This window comes from Eubalaena glacialis, chromosome 1 (genome assembly GCF_028564815.1).
Source record: "Eubalaena glacialis isolate mEubGla1 chromosome 1, mEubGla1.1.hap2.+ XY, whole genome shotgun sequence".
Classification (NCBI taxonomy): Eukaryota; Metazoa; Chordata; class Mammalia; order Artiodactyla; family Balaenidae; genus Eubalaena; species Eubalaena glacialis.
In genome coordinates, this window is record NC_083716.1 from 224,943,963 (window position 1) to 224,961,192 (window position 17,230).

The 17,230-nt window shown below is 43.3% G+C and overlaps 1 protein-coding gene across 5 annotated transcripts in view; it reads left to right on the forward strand.

Moving 5' to 3' along the window:
- The first annotated feature begins 846 nt into the window (after positions 1–846).
- Positions 847–17,230, forward strand: part of SGPP2 (sphingosine-1-phosphate phosphatase 2) — a 137,212-nt gene continuing 120,828 nt past the window's right edge. For 4 of the 5 annotated variants that reach the window (XR_009700737.1, XR_009700736.1, XR_009700738.1 and 1 more), the window contains exon 1: positions 1,043–1,397. Coding sequence is in view for 1 of the 5 variants with exons in the window: in XM_061187875.1 (XP_061043858.1) it covers positions 1,179–1,397 (219 nt within the window). In the remaining 4 variants the exon portion in view is untranslated. Of the gene's footprint in view, positions 994–1,042; positions 1,398–17,230 lie in introns of those variants that run through there. The other variant, XR_009700739.1, reaches the window with a different exon arrangement.

Consider the following 17,230-nt stretch of genomic DNA (forward strand, 5'->3'; position numbering starts at 1 on the left):
TCTGGATAAACAAGGTCGTGGCAGGTGTTTCTCCATAGTCATTTGTGCAACCAAATACTTAGCAGGACTTACGCTGGGCTACCAGGAAATGCTCAGCCTTCAGCTGCAAACTGAAGACAGAAGGATTGAATTGCACTTTGGTTGCAAGCAGGTCATCTGGGCCTAATTTGACTGTTGTCTTTCACTCCCTGTGAGGAAGTGCAGTGCCGCTAGAAGATTCAGGAGGGAGGAGGGAAAGCCAAGGTCGACCAGCAGGATGTTTTCTTTGCTGTTCTGCTGAGATCCCTAAAGCAGGCGCAGGTGTGGGGAGAAGTCAACCCCTCCTCGCGGTCCTTCAACACCTTGTTCTCTTCGGGTCTAAAGGTCTAGATAGAGGCAGAGCGGAAAAAAGAAGTAGGAGAGGGGTAACCGCCATCTTTCTTAATGCGGAAAACCAAGATAGAATCAATTTTCCTCTCCAGCTGTCTAAAAGTGTTCCCCAGTTGCCAAATCACAAGGGCAAGGGTAGGGACGCGGAGGATGACCCAGGATCCACTTCGAACCTACTCGGTTCTTGAGCAAGGTTAAAGAAGTTTGGGCCTGTGGGGAGACGTTGCATCACGCAGAGTTTGGCAAGAACTTGGGAATCTTCCCTAGGGGGGCTCCCTCTACCTGCCGGAAGTGGGCAAAGGCAGGACTACAGGCGGGATGGGGGGAGCTGGAGGGGAAATCAGACCTCCCCTTGAGCTCAAAAGTGAAAGGAAGGTCACTAAGCGATCAGCCGGCGCACGCCAGGATGGACTCACGCAGGTCCACACGTGCTCGGCCGCTCCCTATTAGGTGGCACTTCTGCACCAGCCGGGAGGGGTGGAGGAGGCGCGGTCGGGCGCAGAGAGGCGCGGTGTAGACACCTGTACCCTTTCGCCCAGTTCCGAGCGCGCCGGACGCCAGGGATCGCCCGAGCCCGCCCGGGCCCGCCGGGAAGGAAAGGAGGGCGGGCGTGCCTGGCGCAAGGTGAAGGCGAACACCTGGACGTCCGCGTGCGCGGGGCGGGCGCTAGGACCCGAGCGGCGCACCTGTTGGCTGGCGCCCCGGGCCCCGCCCGCCACCCCGAGCGCCCGGCCCGGCGAGGGCGAAGGCAGGAGGGACAGTGCGAGCGGGGGGCACCGGGTGGCGGCGGCGGCGGCCCCGGGATCACCATGGCCGAGCTGCTCTGGAGCCTGCAGGATTCCCAGCTCGTCGCCCGCTTCCAGCGCCGCTGCGGGCTCTTCCCCGCGCCGGATGAAGGCCCCGGCGAGCCCTGTGCTAGCCCCGCGGAGGGCGCGGCGCGGGCGCCCGGGCTCGGGCATCTCCCCGCGGCCAAAGGCAGGGGCGCCGGGGAGCCGGCCAATGGGCTGCGGAGAGTCGCGGTCCCGCAGGTAACCGCGGGCCAGGTGTTCGCAGTGGTGGGGGGAGGGGACAGCTCGCCCCGCCGCCTGCGGACTTGCTGGTCCCGGCGACTCCGCGACGCGGCGATGGGTGCGCGCCGATCCTGCCGAGCCGAGAGGGCCCCATACCCGAGCGGCGACCCGGCTGCCCGCGCTGTGGGTACCAGGGAGGGGTGGGTGGGAGTCCAATCCCTAGGATGACATCCTCTAACGCTGCCAGGTGGCAACCAGGTCTAGTAAGACTTCAGATGCCCCCAGAGCTTTAAATGCAGCCTATTTGGAGACTTTCTACTTTCATAAGTAATTAAATTTATGTTCATGCATATTCTCCCAAATGTGTAAGAGTTACATAATTGAAAAGAGGCGCGGAGACGTCCTTGGCATTTTCACAAGAGGCTTCCCTGAGGAGAGATTCTGACTACTCCCCCCCGGATTCTGAGTTTCCGCCCATCCCCCTTTCTTTGATGCGCACTAGAGGCGTGTAGCGGGGCTCGGCGTGCGCTTCACCGTCCTGCAACGCTAGCTCTAAGGACAGAATTTCGGGCTTAAATATCGCTGCTGGAGAGATTTATAAAGCCCACCCCCTACCTCCAGTGATGTTGTCCAGACAGCGCTTCACTCTCTCCTTCCCCCGGAGTCTCAGGGTCCCTCCTGCCTGGTGGGTCTCTTATTAACTGGCACCAGTGACTTTTAACAGATGCTGTCAGGAGTGAAGCTAACCACGCTCTCCTCTAGGCGTTCACAGTGTGGTTACACAATCCACTGCGGCTTTGGGAAGCCAGCGCGTCGTCGCAGTGCACAGGGACTCCAGAGGGGAGGGACCAGACAGGCTGCAGATGCTAACGTGCCAGGGCTGCTGTCTGCCGGGGCGCAGGACTGCCCTCTGGGAGGGAGGGCTCCCTGCAGCTGCGAGATGCTCTGGGCCGCCACAGAAGCTGCCCTTCTGGGGAAGGGAGGTAGAAAGTGTGGCAAATGAAAACTGAAACAGTGTATTAATTACAACTCTTTGCGGGGGTGGTGGAGGAAACCGCCTATTTTTCTTCCTAAAAGTTTTGGTGACAGGAGGGTGGCCTTTATGTGTAGATTTCTAGATCTACTAACTGAGGAATTATGAAGAACCTGGCTTCCATGTGGAATGGAATATTATGGGCATTAAATTGTAGGATTAATTTAGAGGCTGGGGGGTGGGTTCCACTCCAGAGAAATCTTCCTGCGTAGTATTTTTTTTTCATCTCTTGTTGTTCATTCTCTGTCCCCATGACACCCAGTAACTTTTAGATGAGTTTGAGAGCCCCCTTTCCCCTTCCCCTTTCCTCTTGCTTTGTCTTTAAAATGGGGCAGAGGGAAGGAATAAGAACCAGTCTCAATCCTGAAATGCTGCTTGGCATTTTCTGTGCACACACACTTTATACCCACAGGCAGATGCACGGGCTGCTCTTTGTTGCTCTCTCCTCAAGGGTCTACTCTGTCTCCCTAATTCAGGAAGCTGACGAAGAGTGCATTTCCCCCCCTAGTGTTTCTCAAACTGTTTTAAACATTACCCTTAGTCATGTAACTTTCAATTCTGGAAAAGGACCATCTTGCCCTTTAAAAGCGAGATGAGCAGATTTTCTTGTAGAGAGGTGTTGTCTTTCCACTTGAAGACCCTGATCATTCAGTGAACCAAACGGAAGGGTCGCCCCCTTTCCATCCTACACACGACCTCACTCACTATCGATCATGTAAAAGTAAGAGAGCTAAAAATTCACGACAAGAAATCACCACATTGGTGTGTGATGGGAAAAACATGAGAGCACTTGATAAATAATGGGTTAATGTTTTTAAAGGTGGGTTGGTGTCAAGTGACTTGGGAGGATTAATACTTTGCAAGTACAGGTGGAGTTGCCAAAAGAAAACAATTGCATACCTGCCCCATATAATTGATAAGACCTTAAGGGGACAGCTGACAAAACTTCTCTCCAACAGCTACTCTTCCCCTTGGCCTCTGGCCTTTGCCTGGCCTGCCTGAGCTCCCGGTCCTTCTTTCTGTAAATAAACTCCCATTCATCCTTCAGTTTCAAAGGTCAATTCCTCGGGAGACACTTTCACTCACCTTCCAGTCTCCCTCCTCCTTTTATAGGTTCTCTTTGCTCCTTGTGTTTCTTCACAGCAATTATCACATTGTGTAAGCACATCTTTGTGCGGATATCTGATTATTGCCCGCCTCTTCCAGTGAATGATAAGCTCTAAGAATGCAGGCAACTTGTCTAGCTTGCTTAGTATTTTCTCCTCATGGCCTGGCATGTGGGAGTTCGGTGAATTTTGTAAACAAATGAGTGCAGATGGCAATATAAAATTGCCCTTTAAAAGCAAAACAAGCAGATTTTCTTGCAGAGAAGTGTCTTGCTGCTTGAACAGCCTGGGCGTTCAATGAGGCAAATGGTAGGGGTTTCCCCCTTCCCATCTAACACACTTCACTCACTATATCGTGAAAAAGAGGGAGCTAAAAATTCAAGATAAGAAATTGAGGATTTTTTAAAACGGAAGCGTAAATATTGAAAATCAAATTTTCCCACATATCTTAGAAGTCAGGCAGCACCAGGGTATTGATTTAAGACACTTCAAACAATAGTGAAGTTGTTTCCTTCCTGTGAGGGACTTTAGATTGCAACAAATCTAATCTTTCTCACCTCCCATGTTTTCTGTATTTCTTGTACTGCTTAAAGCAGGGACAAGTAGGGAAATGATTAAGTGAGGGCTTCCTTTACACATTCTTGTAACACCACACGCCACTAGCTTCAAGATTAACTACCCATTTACAAACCAGGTCTGGGCTGGGCTTGCACAAAGCTGTCATTGAATAAATCAGACTGGCCCTCATAGATTTCCCAGTAGTCATGCATGTCACAGACAGAAAAGGTTTGAGTCCTAAAGAGTTGAATGCTTTGTTGAGGGCTTTCCAGATATCACACGGTCAGATCGGTGACTTAAGTCTAAACTTCTTTCTACTGTGCACACCTTCCAGGGAAACAATCCGAGGCTTCATTCTATCTGTCTCATTGGGAAGGTGTGAGGTGTTAGGACTGGTCGGGGGCAGGGTAGAGACTGGATGGAAAGAGAAACTATTGCTTTTGATTTGCAAGTGTAACTGGTTTGCAAGGGTAACCAGAGGGGGACGTTCTTGGCAGTCACCAGGAGCAAGAGACAGGGGTCCTAGGACCCAGCTAGGAGGGCAAAGGCCCGGACGGAATTAGGTTTATTTGTTCTGGGGTAAAGCCAACCTTGAATACAATGGTATTTTGATTTCTATCATCTTCGCTCACTCAACACAGTTGCATTAAGTTAGATTTTGTAGTGCCTTTCCCATTGTTATGTTAGACCGTGGTTAATCTTTCCAAATTGTACTGTGCTCAATAAATACTTTTTGATAACTATTTGCTCAGACATAGTTCTAAACTTGGATTGGGGAAGGGATCAAAATTAGGTTATTTTTAGAAGTCTTTGCACTCCCCGTTTTCCTCTTGAAACATTTGGGGTGCTCCAAGTCTGTCAATCTACAAAACCCCACCCTTGATTTTATTGGTTTGCTTAAGTGCAAAGGACCAAGAGTCAAAAGACCAGGATCTAGCTCTGCCCTGGGATCATTCTGAACTTCTCTGGGCCTCTGTTGTCCCACCTGTAAAGTGAGCAGAGTAGGATAGAACCATGGGTTTCCAACTGTGGCTATACATTATAGTCAGTTAGAGGGGCTTTAAAAACAAAACAAACAAAAAAACCAATGTCCAGGATCCAGGTCAGAAGTGGGGTCCCAGAGAAGCTGGCAAACAGAAGGGGGAAGCTCTGAATTCTCTTCCCCTGGGATCCACCACCCTTAGTGTGTTCAGGACAAGGGTGGTGATGGCTGGAAGCAGAGGTCATGGTGACTGTTGATGTTTTGGCTTGATTATATCTAAACTGGCCAACAGATCAGTCTTCAAGTTTTGATTATCTTTAGATGGATGCTCAGGTAGGAAATGGCAAAATAAGCCACTTTGAAAAGGTACATTTGATCTTTTTCTTTTTCTAGTTGCAAATATTGTTCAGATGAAAAAACTTGGGAGAACTACAAAGAAAAAGTTAAATCCATGCCCGTTATACCACTGCCCAAAGATAATCACTCGGTAAATGTTCAACCTGATTTTTAATGGCTATATATTACTACACAGCATGGATATACTATAATTTAGTTGGCCTCTTGATGGACCTTTAGGTTCTTTCCAGTTTTCACACTAAAAATAACATCTTTGGGGACTTCCCTGGTGGTCCAGTGGGTAAGACTCCACGCTTCCAGTGCTGGACATGGGTTTGATCCCTGTTTGGGGAAGTAAGACCCCATATGCCATGCGGCATAGACCAAAAAAAAAAAAAAAAAATCTTTGTACAAGTATCTTTCCACATTATTTGATAGTCTTCTTTTTAAAATTGAGATATAATTGACATGTAACATTATATTAGTTTCAAGTGTACAACATGATTCAATATTTGCATATATTGTGAAATGATCACCACAATAAGTCTAGGTAACATCCATCACCCCACATAGTTACAATTATTTTTCTTGTGACCAGTTTAAGATCAACTCTTTCGGCAACTTTCAAATATACAAATATAGTGTTAACTACAGTTATCATGCTGTTCATTACATCACCATGACTTATTTATTTTATAAGTGGACGTTTGTACCTTTTGACCATCTTCACCCATTTTGCTCATTGCCCTCCCCCACCCCTACCTCCGGCAACCACCAATCTGTTCTCTGTATCCGTGAGTTAAGTTTTGTTGTAGTTTTTGTTGTTTAGATTCCACATATAAGTGAGATCATACATTATTTATCTTTCTTTTTTTAAAAATTAATTAATTTTTGGCTGCGTTGGGTCTTCGTTGCTGCGCGCAGGCTTTCTCTAGTTGTGGCGAGCGTGGGCCACTCTTCATTGCGGTGCGCGGGCTTCAGTAGTTGTGGCACGTGGGCTCAGTAGTTGTGGCTCACGGGCTTAGTTGCTCCGCGGCACGTGGGATCTTCCCAGACCAGGGATCGAACCCGTGTCCCCTGCACTGGCAGGCGGATTCTTAACCACTGAGCCACCAGGGAAGCCCCCATTATTTATCTTTCTCTGTTTGACTTATTTTACTTAGCATAATGCCCTCAAGGTCCATCCATGTTGTTACAAATGACAAGATTTCCTTCTTTTTTACGACTTAATAATATTCCATCGTGTGTATGTGTATATACACAATGGAATATTTTATATATATATATAGGTTGCTTTCATGTTTTAGCTGTTGTAAGTAATGCTGCAATGAACATGGGGGTGAATATATCTTTTTGAATTAGTATTTTCATTTTCTATAGATAAATACCCAGGAGTGGAATTGCTGGGTCACATGGTAGTTCTATTTTTAATTTTTTGAGGAACCTCCATGATGTTTTCCATAGTGGCTGCACCAATTTACATTCCCATCAACAGTGCACAAGGGTTCCTTTTTCTCCACATCCTCGCCAATGCTTGTTATTTCTTGTCTTTTTGATAATAGCCATTCTGACAGATGTGAGGTGATATCTCATTGTGGCTTTGATTTGCATTTTCCTGATGATGAATGGTGTTGAGCACCTTTTAATGTACCTGTTGGCTCTTCTTCTGTATGTCTTCTTTGGAAAAATGTCTGTTCAGTTCCTCTGCCTATTTTTAAATTGGGTTGTTTGGTTTTTTGCTCTTGAGTTGTATTAGTTCTTAATATAGTTTTGAAATTAACCTCTCTTATCAGATATATGATTTGCAATTATTTTCTCTCATTTAGTTAGGTTGCCTTTTCATTTTATTGATGATTTCCTTTGCTGTGCAGAAGGCTTTTAGTTTGATGTAGTCCAGCTTGTTTATTTCTGCTTTCGCTGCCTCTACTTTGGGTGTCAAATCCAAAAATCATTGCCAAGACTGATGTCAGTCTTTGATTGCTTTCTTAATTTAAATTTCCAGACTTGTAAGTGCTGGGTAGAAATATGCATATATTTTGGCTTTTAATAGGTATTACCAATTTGTCCTGCAGAAAGGGTGGAGGGATACATAACTAGGAGTGCAGGTTTTCCTATACCCTCACCAATCTCAGGTATTAATATTCTCTTTAATCTTTGGAGAAAATAGGCCACTTCTGCTTCTATCTCATCTTTGCTTCCTTTATTTCCAGCTAACATTTATTGATCAGCTACTGTGTTTCTGGGACAGTCCTCAGCCTTAAAGATACAAAGATAAATAAGATTTAGTTCCTGCCCTGGGAAAGCCACCAAGAAGATGGTGCAATGCAACCGGTGCTAGAATATAGAAGGAGAAATACGTGGTCAGGGAGACAGTAGCAGGAGTAATGGTGATCCCTAGGGGAGCCCATGACATCTTGAGTCAAGGCTTAAAGAGCAGTACGAGTCAAATAGATGAAAATGTGAGAATCTCTTTTCTTTACATGGACATCTCATGTAATAAAACGTAAAGACACATTATTATTGTTGATGAATAGTGACAAGTTCAACTTGGGCATCATAAGAGTCCCAGCAGGAGACAGATGGCCTACTGATAAGGGGTCATTGAAACACTTAAAAATGCTTAAAGTGGCAAGTTTTATGTTATGCATAATTTACCTCAATTTACCAAAAAAAAAGAGAAAAAAGAAAAAACGATAGAACATAGGCTCTACTCTACTTCAGGGAGAGGAAGCATAACTTCCCTCTCAAGTGTGAGCTTCACATAGTGACTTCCTTCTAAAGAGTACAATGTGGAAAGAGGGAGGGAAATAAAAGAGTGATTTTACAGTGTAGGAACCTGACGGACACTACCTCAGCCATATGGTCAAGGCTGACATCAACAGTGATAAGTCACGATGATGGTTGTGTTCTTGGTTTGTATTGAAACGATATACTCTTGATACATGTTGAAAATGTCACTTCACCTCTGTGGTCTTCTTCCCCCAAACCCAAACCCGTATTCTAATCATGAGAAAGAAATCAGACAAATCCCATTTGAGGGACATTTACAAAAAACCTGTACTCTTCAACACTGTCAAGGTCATCCATCATGAGGAAAGTCTGAGAAACTGTCAGAGCCAAGAGGAACCTAAGGAGATATGACTACTAAGTGTAATTGTGGAGTCCTGGATGGGACCCTAGAACAGAAAAAAAGGACGTTTGGTAAAAACTAAGGAAGTCTGAATAAAATATGGACCTTGGTTAAAAATAACCCGTTAGTATTGTAACCAGTGAATCATACTAATAAGACGGTAAAGATCAGGAAACAGGCTGCAGAGTATATGGGAAGAATGTGGAATATATGGGAACTCTCTATACTATGTTCTAAATTTTTCTCTAAATTGGGAATTCCCTGGCAGTCCAGGGTTAGGACTCAAGGTTAGTCAGTGGTTAGGACTCCTCGCTTCCACTGCAAGGGGCACAGGTTCAATCCCCAGTCGGGGGGACTAAGATCCCACAAGCCATGCAGCATGGCCAAAAATAATTAAATAAATAAATAGAAGAAAATAAATTTTTCTGTAAATTGAAAACTGTTCTAAAAAGATAAAGTCTATTTAAAATTTTTTAAAAGGGGGTGGGTAATTGAAGGAAGTTCAAAGATGGGATCATTTACAAAGGTGTAGGCAGGGTTGGAAAAAAATCAGCATGGGAGGATGAAGTATCCCGGAGCAGGCAACTTCAGCCTAGAAAGGCAAGGGGAGAGGATAGCGTCTGGTAACCCCAGACCCAAGGAGAGCTTAGCTGTCAGAGAGAGGCCCCTGACTGGAGCTGAGGCCTTTAGTAGAGAAAGAGCCATAGCCAGGCAGGAGGAGAGGGGGAAATATATCTCAAACTCCTTCTCTGTATGCCCTCTCATATCCTGCCAATGCCTCTCCTCATCCAAATTCAATCAGAAGCCAGGGAGCTTGGGCTGATGCAATCCGAGAAGGTCGGCCTCCCTGGAGAAACATGGAGAGTGGATCTGGAAGGACGAATGGAGAATATCCAGCGCACGTTGTGTAAGGAAACTGGTGAGGTTATATTGGATAGAGTGTTGAGCTAGAGCCAGAGTTTCAGGCTAAAGCCTTAGTGTGGCTTCCTGCAGAATTTGGACTTCATCCTATAGACAGGGGGATGGCAAATCAATTTCATCCCATGTGCCAAATCAGAATTTTCAACTCAGGCACGGTGATGAGAAAGGTTCTCGGGTGTCACTGTGCTTAATCGGAAAGAGTGTGGGATTGGATGGCAGTGCCTCTGTGGGGCACTGAGGGACCTGGTGCTGAAGCATTTAAGAAATGGCGATGTTATATTCAAACAGCAGCCAATATGGGATTAACGTTAAATCAAGCCTCAGTATCTGTTTTGGGTTCTTGGTGATACTTTGAGTGTCTCCTGCGCCTGTAAATGCCTTAGGAGGAAAGAGACCACAAATGGTTTCTTAAGACGTAGGTTGCCATGTTTTGAATCAGGGGACCCCATCATTATGGCTACAAGCTGATTGGATCAGGGGTCAGCCCTTGAGTCAAAAGCAGCCTCTTTAGGCTGGTCAGCATCTTATGAAATGGCCCTGCATGGGAACTTCACCTAATTGGGATACCGCGTAATGGAGAGTGACTAATGGAACCAATCAGATTGCTCCCTTAGGGGCTCTGAATGGAAGACCCGGACGTAGAGACACAAACGGTAGAGTCGTGATGGACTTCAGAGAGAAAAAGGAGGTCATAAACCGAAGCCTTGAGACAGAGAAAGCAGTAGCAAGGCAGATGTCCACAGTAGAGAGGAGGGCAGAAAGTCTGCACCAGTGGGTGGTAAAAGCAGCAGGAAAAACTCCAAGTGGAGAAAAAAGCCAAGTCTTGGGTGGTAAAGACTCCCGTTCTGAGGGGGGAGGTGCTAGAGGACTGCTGACTTTGCGGTAGAATGGCTCAGGGTGGGGCTCACACGGGCTGCATGGCTGCAGGCGTATTTCCTTACTTCTGAGGATTACTTTACAACTCCTCTCACTGGAGGGGACCTGAGTGGCTCTCCACTTGCAACCAGAACATGCTGGTCTCTGGTGCTCTGAAGACTTGCACATAATTGCAATTAAATCATTAGCTTTAGCATTTTTGTGAAGCTGGGAATGGGGGCGGGGGGCCGTGAGGGAGGGAGGGACCAGGGTCCTCTTCCTCACCTGTGCATCCCCAGTCTAACATATGCCTGGAACATAGTAACCTGTCAACAGGTACTTAACAATCCCTGTTGAATGAAGCATGTAAGGGTGTGCTAAACTCAACATTTTCTTTCTTGGCAGAAATGTGGTCACCTGCCCTCTCCTGTCAGAACTGGGGTCATTTTACCCCTGACCACTTTACCTGGCTGTGTCTTCCTTTAGCTTAATGTTTTTTTCAGTGTTAGCTCCTTCCTTTTTACCAGGAAACTGATGAAGGTTTTGATTAATGAATAACTTTTTTATTGGTTTGCTTTCTTCTGTTGGACGCCGTGAAGGGAGTTCAGGTATTGCTAAAAATTGATGATGGTGAAACACCTGTCAACTTTTAAAATGTGATGAGATAACTATGTTTTAGGAAGGCTGTTGACAGCAAGGCTAATCTAATTTTACCTTTCTTATAATTAAGATGTTGAAACTTTCCAATTTTAAAAGCACTTTCACTTCTGTGGGTATAATTAATGATTAAATCCTCTGTTGTCCTGATAAGAATTATGTCTCGAGCAAAGGCATTCTTCTTACATTTTATTTGGCATACAATTTTCCTGGGAGAAAATACTGTCAGTGTTTCCTGGCAACACATTTAGAAGGCTCCTATCTGTGTTAGAAAACTATGGAAATGCTAAAATTGGGGCATCCACTGGTCTTTATAATTCTGCTTGCCTGGGGTGAGATACTTTCTGCAGATTAAGAAAACGAGATACTGAAAAATCCAGTCAAGACTGATTCACATTTTTTTCCTCTCACTCTTGCTTCAAACAGTGTGGGCTAATTAGCAAAGTGTTTTGAAAACAAAGAAAAAATCCTTAGGCCTGGGCCAGGGTGGATGGGAGGGAGAGGAGTGAGCCACCTGAGATCTTGAGGGCGTGGTTAGGAATCTTGGGAAGGGGAGTAATGTTTCCTCAAACTATTTTGAAATATTACCTCTAGTCCTCCAAATGCTTATGGCAGTTTTATACCTCTTTGTTTAAGAAAACAAAATGAAACGATCCAAAACAAAACACTGGGTTCATACTTGCTTTTGTTAATGCCATGTATTTGTAATCATGCCTACGGGAGAAATGTCCTCTCTGTCATCCCCGGGTACGTTTTGATTTTTCCAAGTGGCAAAAACTTTGTTCTCATAAAATTTTTATTTTATTTTAATTTATTTATTTATTTTTGGCTGCGTTGGGTCTTCGTTTCTGTGCGAGGGCTTTCTCTAGTTGTGGCAAGCGGGGGCCACTCTTCATCGCGGTGCGCGGGCCTCTCACTGTTGCGGCCTCTCTTGTTGCGGAGCACGGGCTCCAGACGCGCAGGCTCAGTAGCTGTGGCTCACGGGCTTAGTTGCTCCGCGGCTTGTGGGGTCCTCCCAGACCAGGGCTGGAACCCGTGTCCCCTGCATTGGCAGGCAGACTCTCAACCACTGCGCCACCAGCGAAGCCCCCCTTGTTCTCATAGAATTTTATGGGAAGCAGCTCATCGAAGCAGGAACTCCTGTGGGCAGGAGGAAGAGTTGATGATGGTGAAAAGAGGGCTCCTGGGGGTACAATGTTGGCAGCTGAGAGGCCAGGGCTTAATTGGTGGGGAAAGGGCATAGATGAACTGTTTTTGTTGTTTTTTTGCAGTTAAAAAAAAAATCATCCCCTCTTGTTAGGTGACTTAAAAGGTGGCCGTGAAATAGAACATCAAAGATTTTGTTAAAAGCATGACAAGTTAAAGGAGGCTCTGTTAGAAATTGGTTGGTTTTCTTCTCCTTTCTGAATTTTGATTGTTTGATTTTTTTTCAACTAGGAAGGTATCCAATACTTTGGAATTAATTTTTATGCTTTTCTACTATTAAAGGAATGCATGTTTATGTTAGAAATAGTGGAAGACACCGAAAAGTATAAAGAAAACAAAATCCTGTCATAATTTTGCAACCCAGAGAAAAATATTCAAGTTTTAGAGTATTGTTTCCTTTTATCTCTATGAAAACATAGAATATTTAAGTTATCAACATCCTATGCATGTATAGTACTGGGATCAACTTTTGTCACTCTTATCATGAGCATTTCCCCACATAACCGAACATTCTTTAATTATATGATTTAATAGTTGTATTATAGTTTATCATACGATTGTAACTTAATTTCTTTTAAGCATTTCCTAAAGTATGTATTTAGTTGTTTCATTGTTTATCTTTGTACTTCAACTGGAGTTTAAATATTTAATTGCTTCCTGAGAACTGGAAGAGAAGCATATTTCAGAGCTCTTCACACTAACTACCAAATTGCTTTTAGGAAAATGTATCTCAATTATTGTTCTGAACAGCAATCCAAGACTGCTAGCCCATTGTCAGCTTTTTTTATCTTCTTGTTGCCCATTTTCTTTTTCTTTATTATAATATAACTTCAGTATAATAAGTGCAGAGGTACTAAATGTACAACCTGATAAATTTGACTGTATGTCTAGATCCCAGTAACTATTGCCCAGATAAAGATATAGTGCAATTCCAGAAACTCAAAAAGCTCCCTCAGGCCCCTGCCAGTCAATAGCACTCTAACCCCCAGTAACCGCTGTTTTCCCTCTGTCACCATAGCATAGTTTCACCTCTTCTTGAACTTCGCATAAATGAATCATATAGGATGTACATTTTTCATGCCCTGCAGCATCCATTGCACAAACATATAATTTATTTATCAATTCTACTGTTTATGGACACTTAGGTTTTTATGAATAAAGGACAGCATCAAGTATTTTCTTTAAAACATTTTTATTTTTAACTTTCATTTTGAAATAAAACTTTAAAAAGTTTGCAAAAATAGTACAAAAAATTCCTATGTACTCTTGACCAATATTCTCCTAATGTTAACATCATATATAACCACGGTATAATTATCAAAATGAAGAAACAGTATGTAACCTATGGGCCTTACTCAGTTTTTATGAATTGATCTACTAATCTCCTTTTGCCATTCTAGGATCTAATGTAGAACCATAAATTGCATATAGTTGGTATTGTCTCTTTAGTCCAACCTGGAAGTTCTTCAGTCTTTCTTTGCCTTTCTTGACCTTGACTCTTGAAGGGTCCAGGCCAGTTATTTTGTATAATATTCCTCAGTCTGGGTTTGTTTGATGTTTTCTCATGATATTCAGGTTCTGTAGTTTTAGCTGGAATACCACAAGAAAAATATTGTATCTTTCTTAGTGCATCATACCAGGAGACACACGATGTCGATTTGCTCCATTCCCAGTAATTTTAACTTTATACACCTTTAAAGGTGTTTAAGTGGTGTCTTCCAGGTAAATGTTTTCCTCTTTGTAATTAATATGTATCTTATAGACTGGTATTCTGAGGCATTATAAATATCTTGTTTCTCTGTATATTTTCGTCCTCTAATTTTGTGATCCATTTAAAAAAATTATCTGCCAAATTAATAGCAAAATGAAAACATCTCATTATTTTAATTTTGTATTTCTTTTATCTCTAATGAGGATGAGTGTTTTTCTTTTGTTTAGCAGATACTTGTATTATTCTTTTCGTGAATGGTCTGGTCATATACTGTATCGACTTTTCCACTGTGACTTTCATGGGAGATGTTTTTCTTACTGACTTTTGATGGTCTTCTCAGTTTATCCATTGTGCGCCAAAATCTTCCATCGTACATCAGTTAACATAAGCTCACAACTAATGGATTTCTAGTTTTTCCTTGTAAAGAGAAAATATTTGGAGCCTGAGGGAGAGAAGGATGATAAGGGAGAGTGATAGCTCCCTTCAAGGCATCTGTGGGTTTAGATACGTCATGCCGGGTCCCCTGTCCTTCTGCCTGCTCCTTCCAGGTCAGGCCCATCATTTGCAGCCTGTGAAATGTTTGTGATACTTCAGTAGCCTCAGGCAGGGGCTGGAGATTCTGTAAGAGTTAAGGAAAGCATATATTCCCTAGCAACTCTGAGCCAAGAAGGCAGTAGAGGATGTTACCCTCACTTTATGACATTATGACTGTGAAACAGAAAAATGAATTAGCTCTCTTGTGCATTTGCAGAGGGTGGCACACAATTCTGGAGTGCTCCCCGTGTCCTGCCTGCCTTGGGTCTCCCCCTTCTGCATGGTTCCTGAGGAAGCTTCAGGACTGCATTCTTGCCATGGTCGTTTACAATACACATATCCTCAAATAGAAGGAATGGAATGAATATTCCCAGTATTTATTCAGTAGTATATTCCTGCATAAGCGTTACTTTTGGAGAGGGCCCAACATCCATTGATCTTTTAATTTTGCCTCCATCTCAGCCCATCTGAAGCCACAGTCATATTTTATTGTCCAAAAATTTTGACCCTGAAGGCCTTATCTGAAATTTCCCAACATGTTGAGTTATAAATGGTCTAACCCTGGTATTTTCATGCTTACTACCTCAGTACCATTGCAGGGATAGAAATGGGACTTCCCACACTCATCCTGAGTACTTCCCAGTATAGACAGGTATACCTGCATAGATTTTGGAGCCCATGTATCATAATGAAGCCCATAAAAATGATATCCTCTCTTAGGTTTAGAATGATTTATTTGGTGATCAATACTTCCCCTCCTCTCCCCATGCCTCACCCGACCCTCAGCCCAGTTGACTCACCAGATAAATAATCTATGATGGGAAAATGTTACTTTTGAAAAGAGACACTTACTTGATCTTTAAAAGTTTGTACTAAACATACATTTACCATGCAACCCACAATTGCCATCCTGGGCATTTATCACAGAGATACAAGATCTTCTTCACACAAAAACTCGTACATGATTGTTCACAGCAGCTTTATTTGTAATAAGCCCCAATCTGGAAACAATCAAAATGTCCCTCAGTAGATGAATGGCTCTGCAAAGTGTGGTACATCCATACCATGGAACAGTATTCAGCAATATAAAGGAAGGAACGATTGATACACCCAACAACTTGGACGGATCCCAAGGGCATTAAGCTGAATGAAAAAGCCAATCTGAAAAGATCACATACCGTATAATTCCATTTATCTAACATTCCTGAAATGACACAATTATAAAGATGGAAAACAGATTAGTGGTTGCCAGGAATTAAAAATGGGGGCATGACTATAAAAGGGTGTAACAAGGGGTATCTTTGTGGTGATGGAATAGTTTTATAATTTGATGACAGTAGTCGCTAGTGAGTCTACACATGTGGTAAGTTGTCCTAACACTATACACACGCACGCTGTACCAGTGTCAGATTCCTGGTTTTGTTAAGTAATTATGTGAGGTATAATTACGTGAGATGTAACCATTGGGAGGAAATGGGTGAAGGCTATACAGTATCTCTCTTACTACCTTTGCTGATCCTTGTGAATCTACGTTTAAAAATCAATACTGCCTTATAAACATTGGTCCTCACAGCTTTTACTGCAGGCGCTCTGTGCACTGCAGGAAACCCAGCGTGCAGAGTGCAGCGCTGGGGAGAGTTTCCTCTGAGGCCCCTCTAGAGCTGGCCGTGCTGCCGTGTCGATTTCCAGAGCTGCTGGGGTTGATTGTAAACCTCCTGCTCACTGGCCTCAGCTGCCTGCCCAGGGAAAGCACAGAGAAATGTTTGAGGGTCAAAAAAAAGCACATTTGCCCTTAACTTTCATTCGACTCACTTGTTTTATAACTGCAGGATCTTTGCATTAAAAAATATTTTGTTGTTTTCTGTTTCATTGTCACTTCAAATTGGTGTTGCAAGTAGGTCAAATTCACACATCAAGTCTTCACTCTCCCCTCAGTTGTCATTTTTTCTCTGTCTACAAACATGCTTAAAATCTTCAACCCCCTCCTTACCCATCGCAGAACATCTGCATTCAGCCCTAGCATCCCTAGAGTCTGACATTCTTGTCTTTCTTGAACCAAGAGACATCTTAAAAGAGTCACCTGAGATCAACACTCCATTTCTACTATATCACCTATTTTTTTTACCCGGCAGCATGCTAAATGAGGACATTATTTAGCATAAAATATGATTTTTGAGGTTTACTTTGTCTGTGTGTAATTTCATTGAGGATAGCTGACCAATTTCAAATTAAAAATTATAAAAGCATTCTCTCTGATATACATAAGAAGCAAAGGAGATTTCTCTTTATTTCAATTGTACTCCAGATGGCAGGGGCCAAGGCAATGGCAAGGGAAGCTGAATAGACGCTCACAAACTCATATTTTAATGGCTACTTTTCCTGGTCTCAAGGTCAACAATATCCACTCCCCAAGTGGTAGACCTCCCTGCCCCTGTCTGTTAGATTTATGTTTGTCTCCCACATGTAGCTTTCATCACCAGGAAGTGTTTATCAAATATCTAATTGTAAAAGATTTTTTCAGCTATGTTCTACAATGGGAAAACTTAATCACAGTATCCAAAGCATATCCCAAAAGTTATTAAAATTCCATATATTTCTAGACATGGAAACACATGTATGATATATTGTTCAACCAAAAAAAATCAAATATAAAAAATATTTATAGTATGACCGAATTTTTTAAACTGTATAAGCACATCTTTGAAGAATTTTTTTTTAAAGGATCTGGAGTGATGAACCAAATCTTACCAGTGGTTCTGTCTGGATATTTGAAAATTTTATCTTATTCATTCTTTTTTGTATTTTCTGCATGGTTTTGTTTT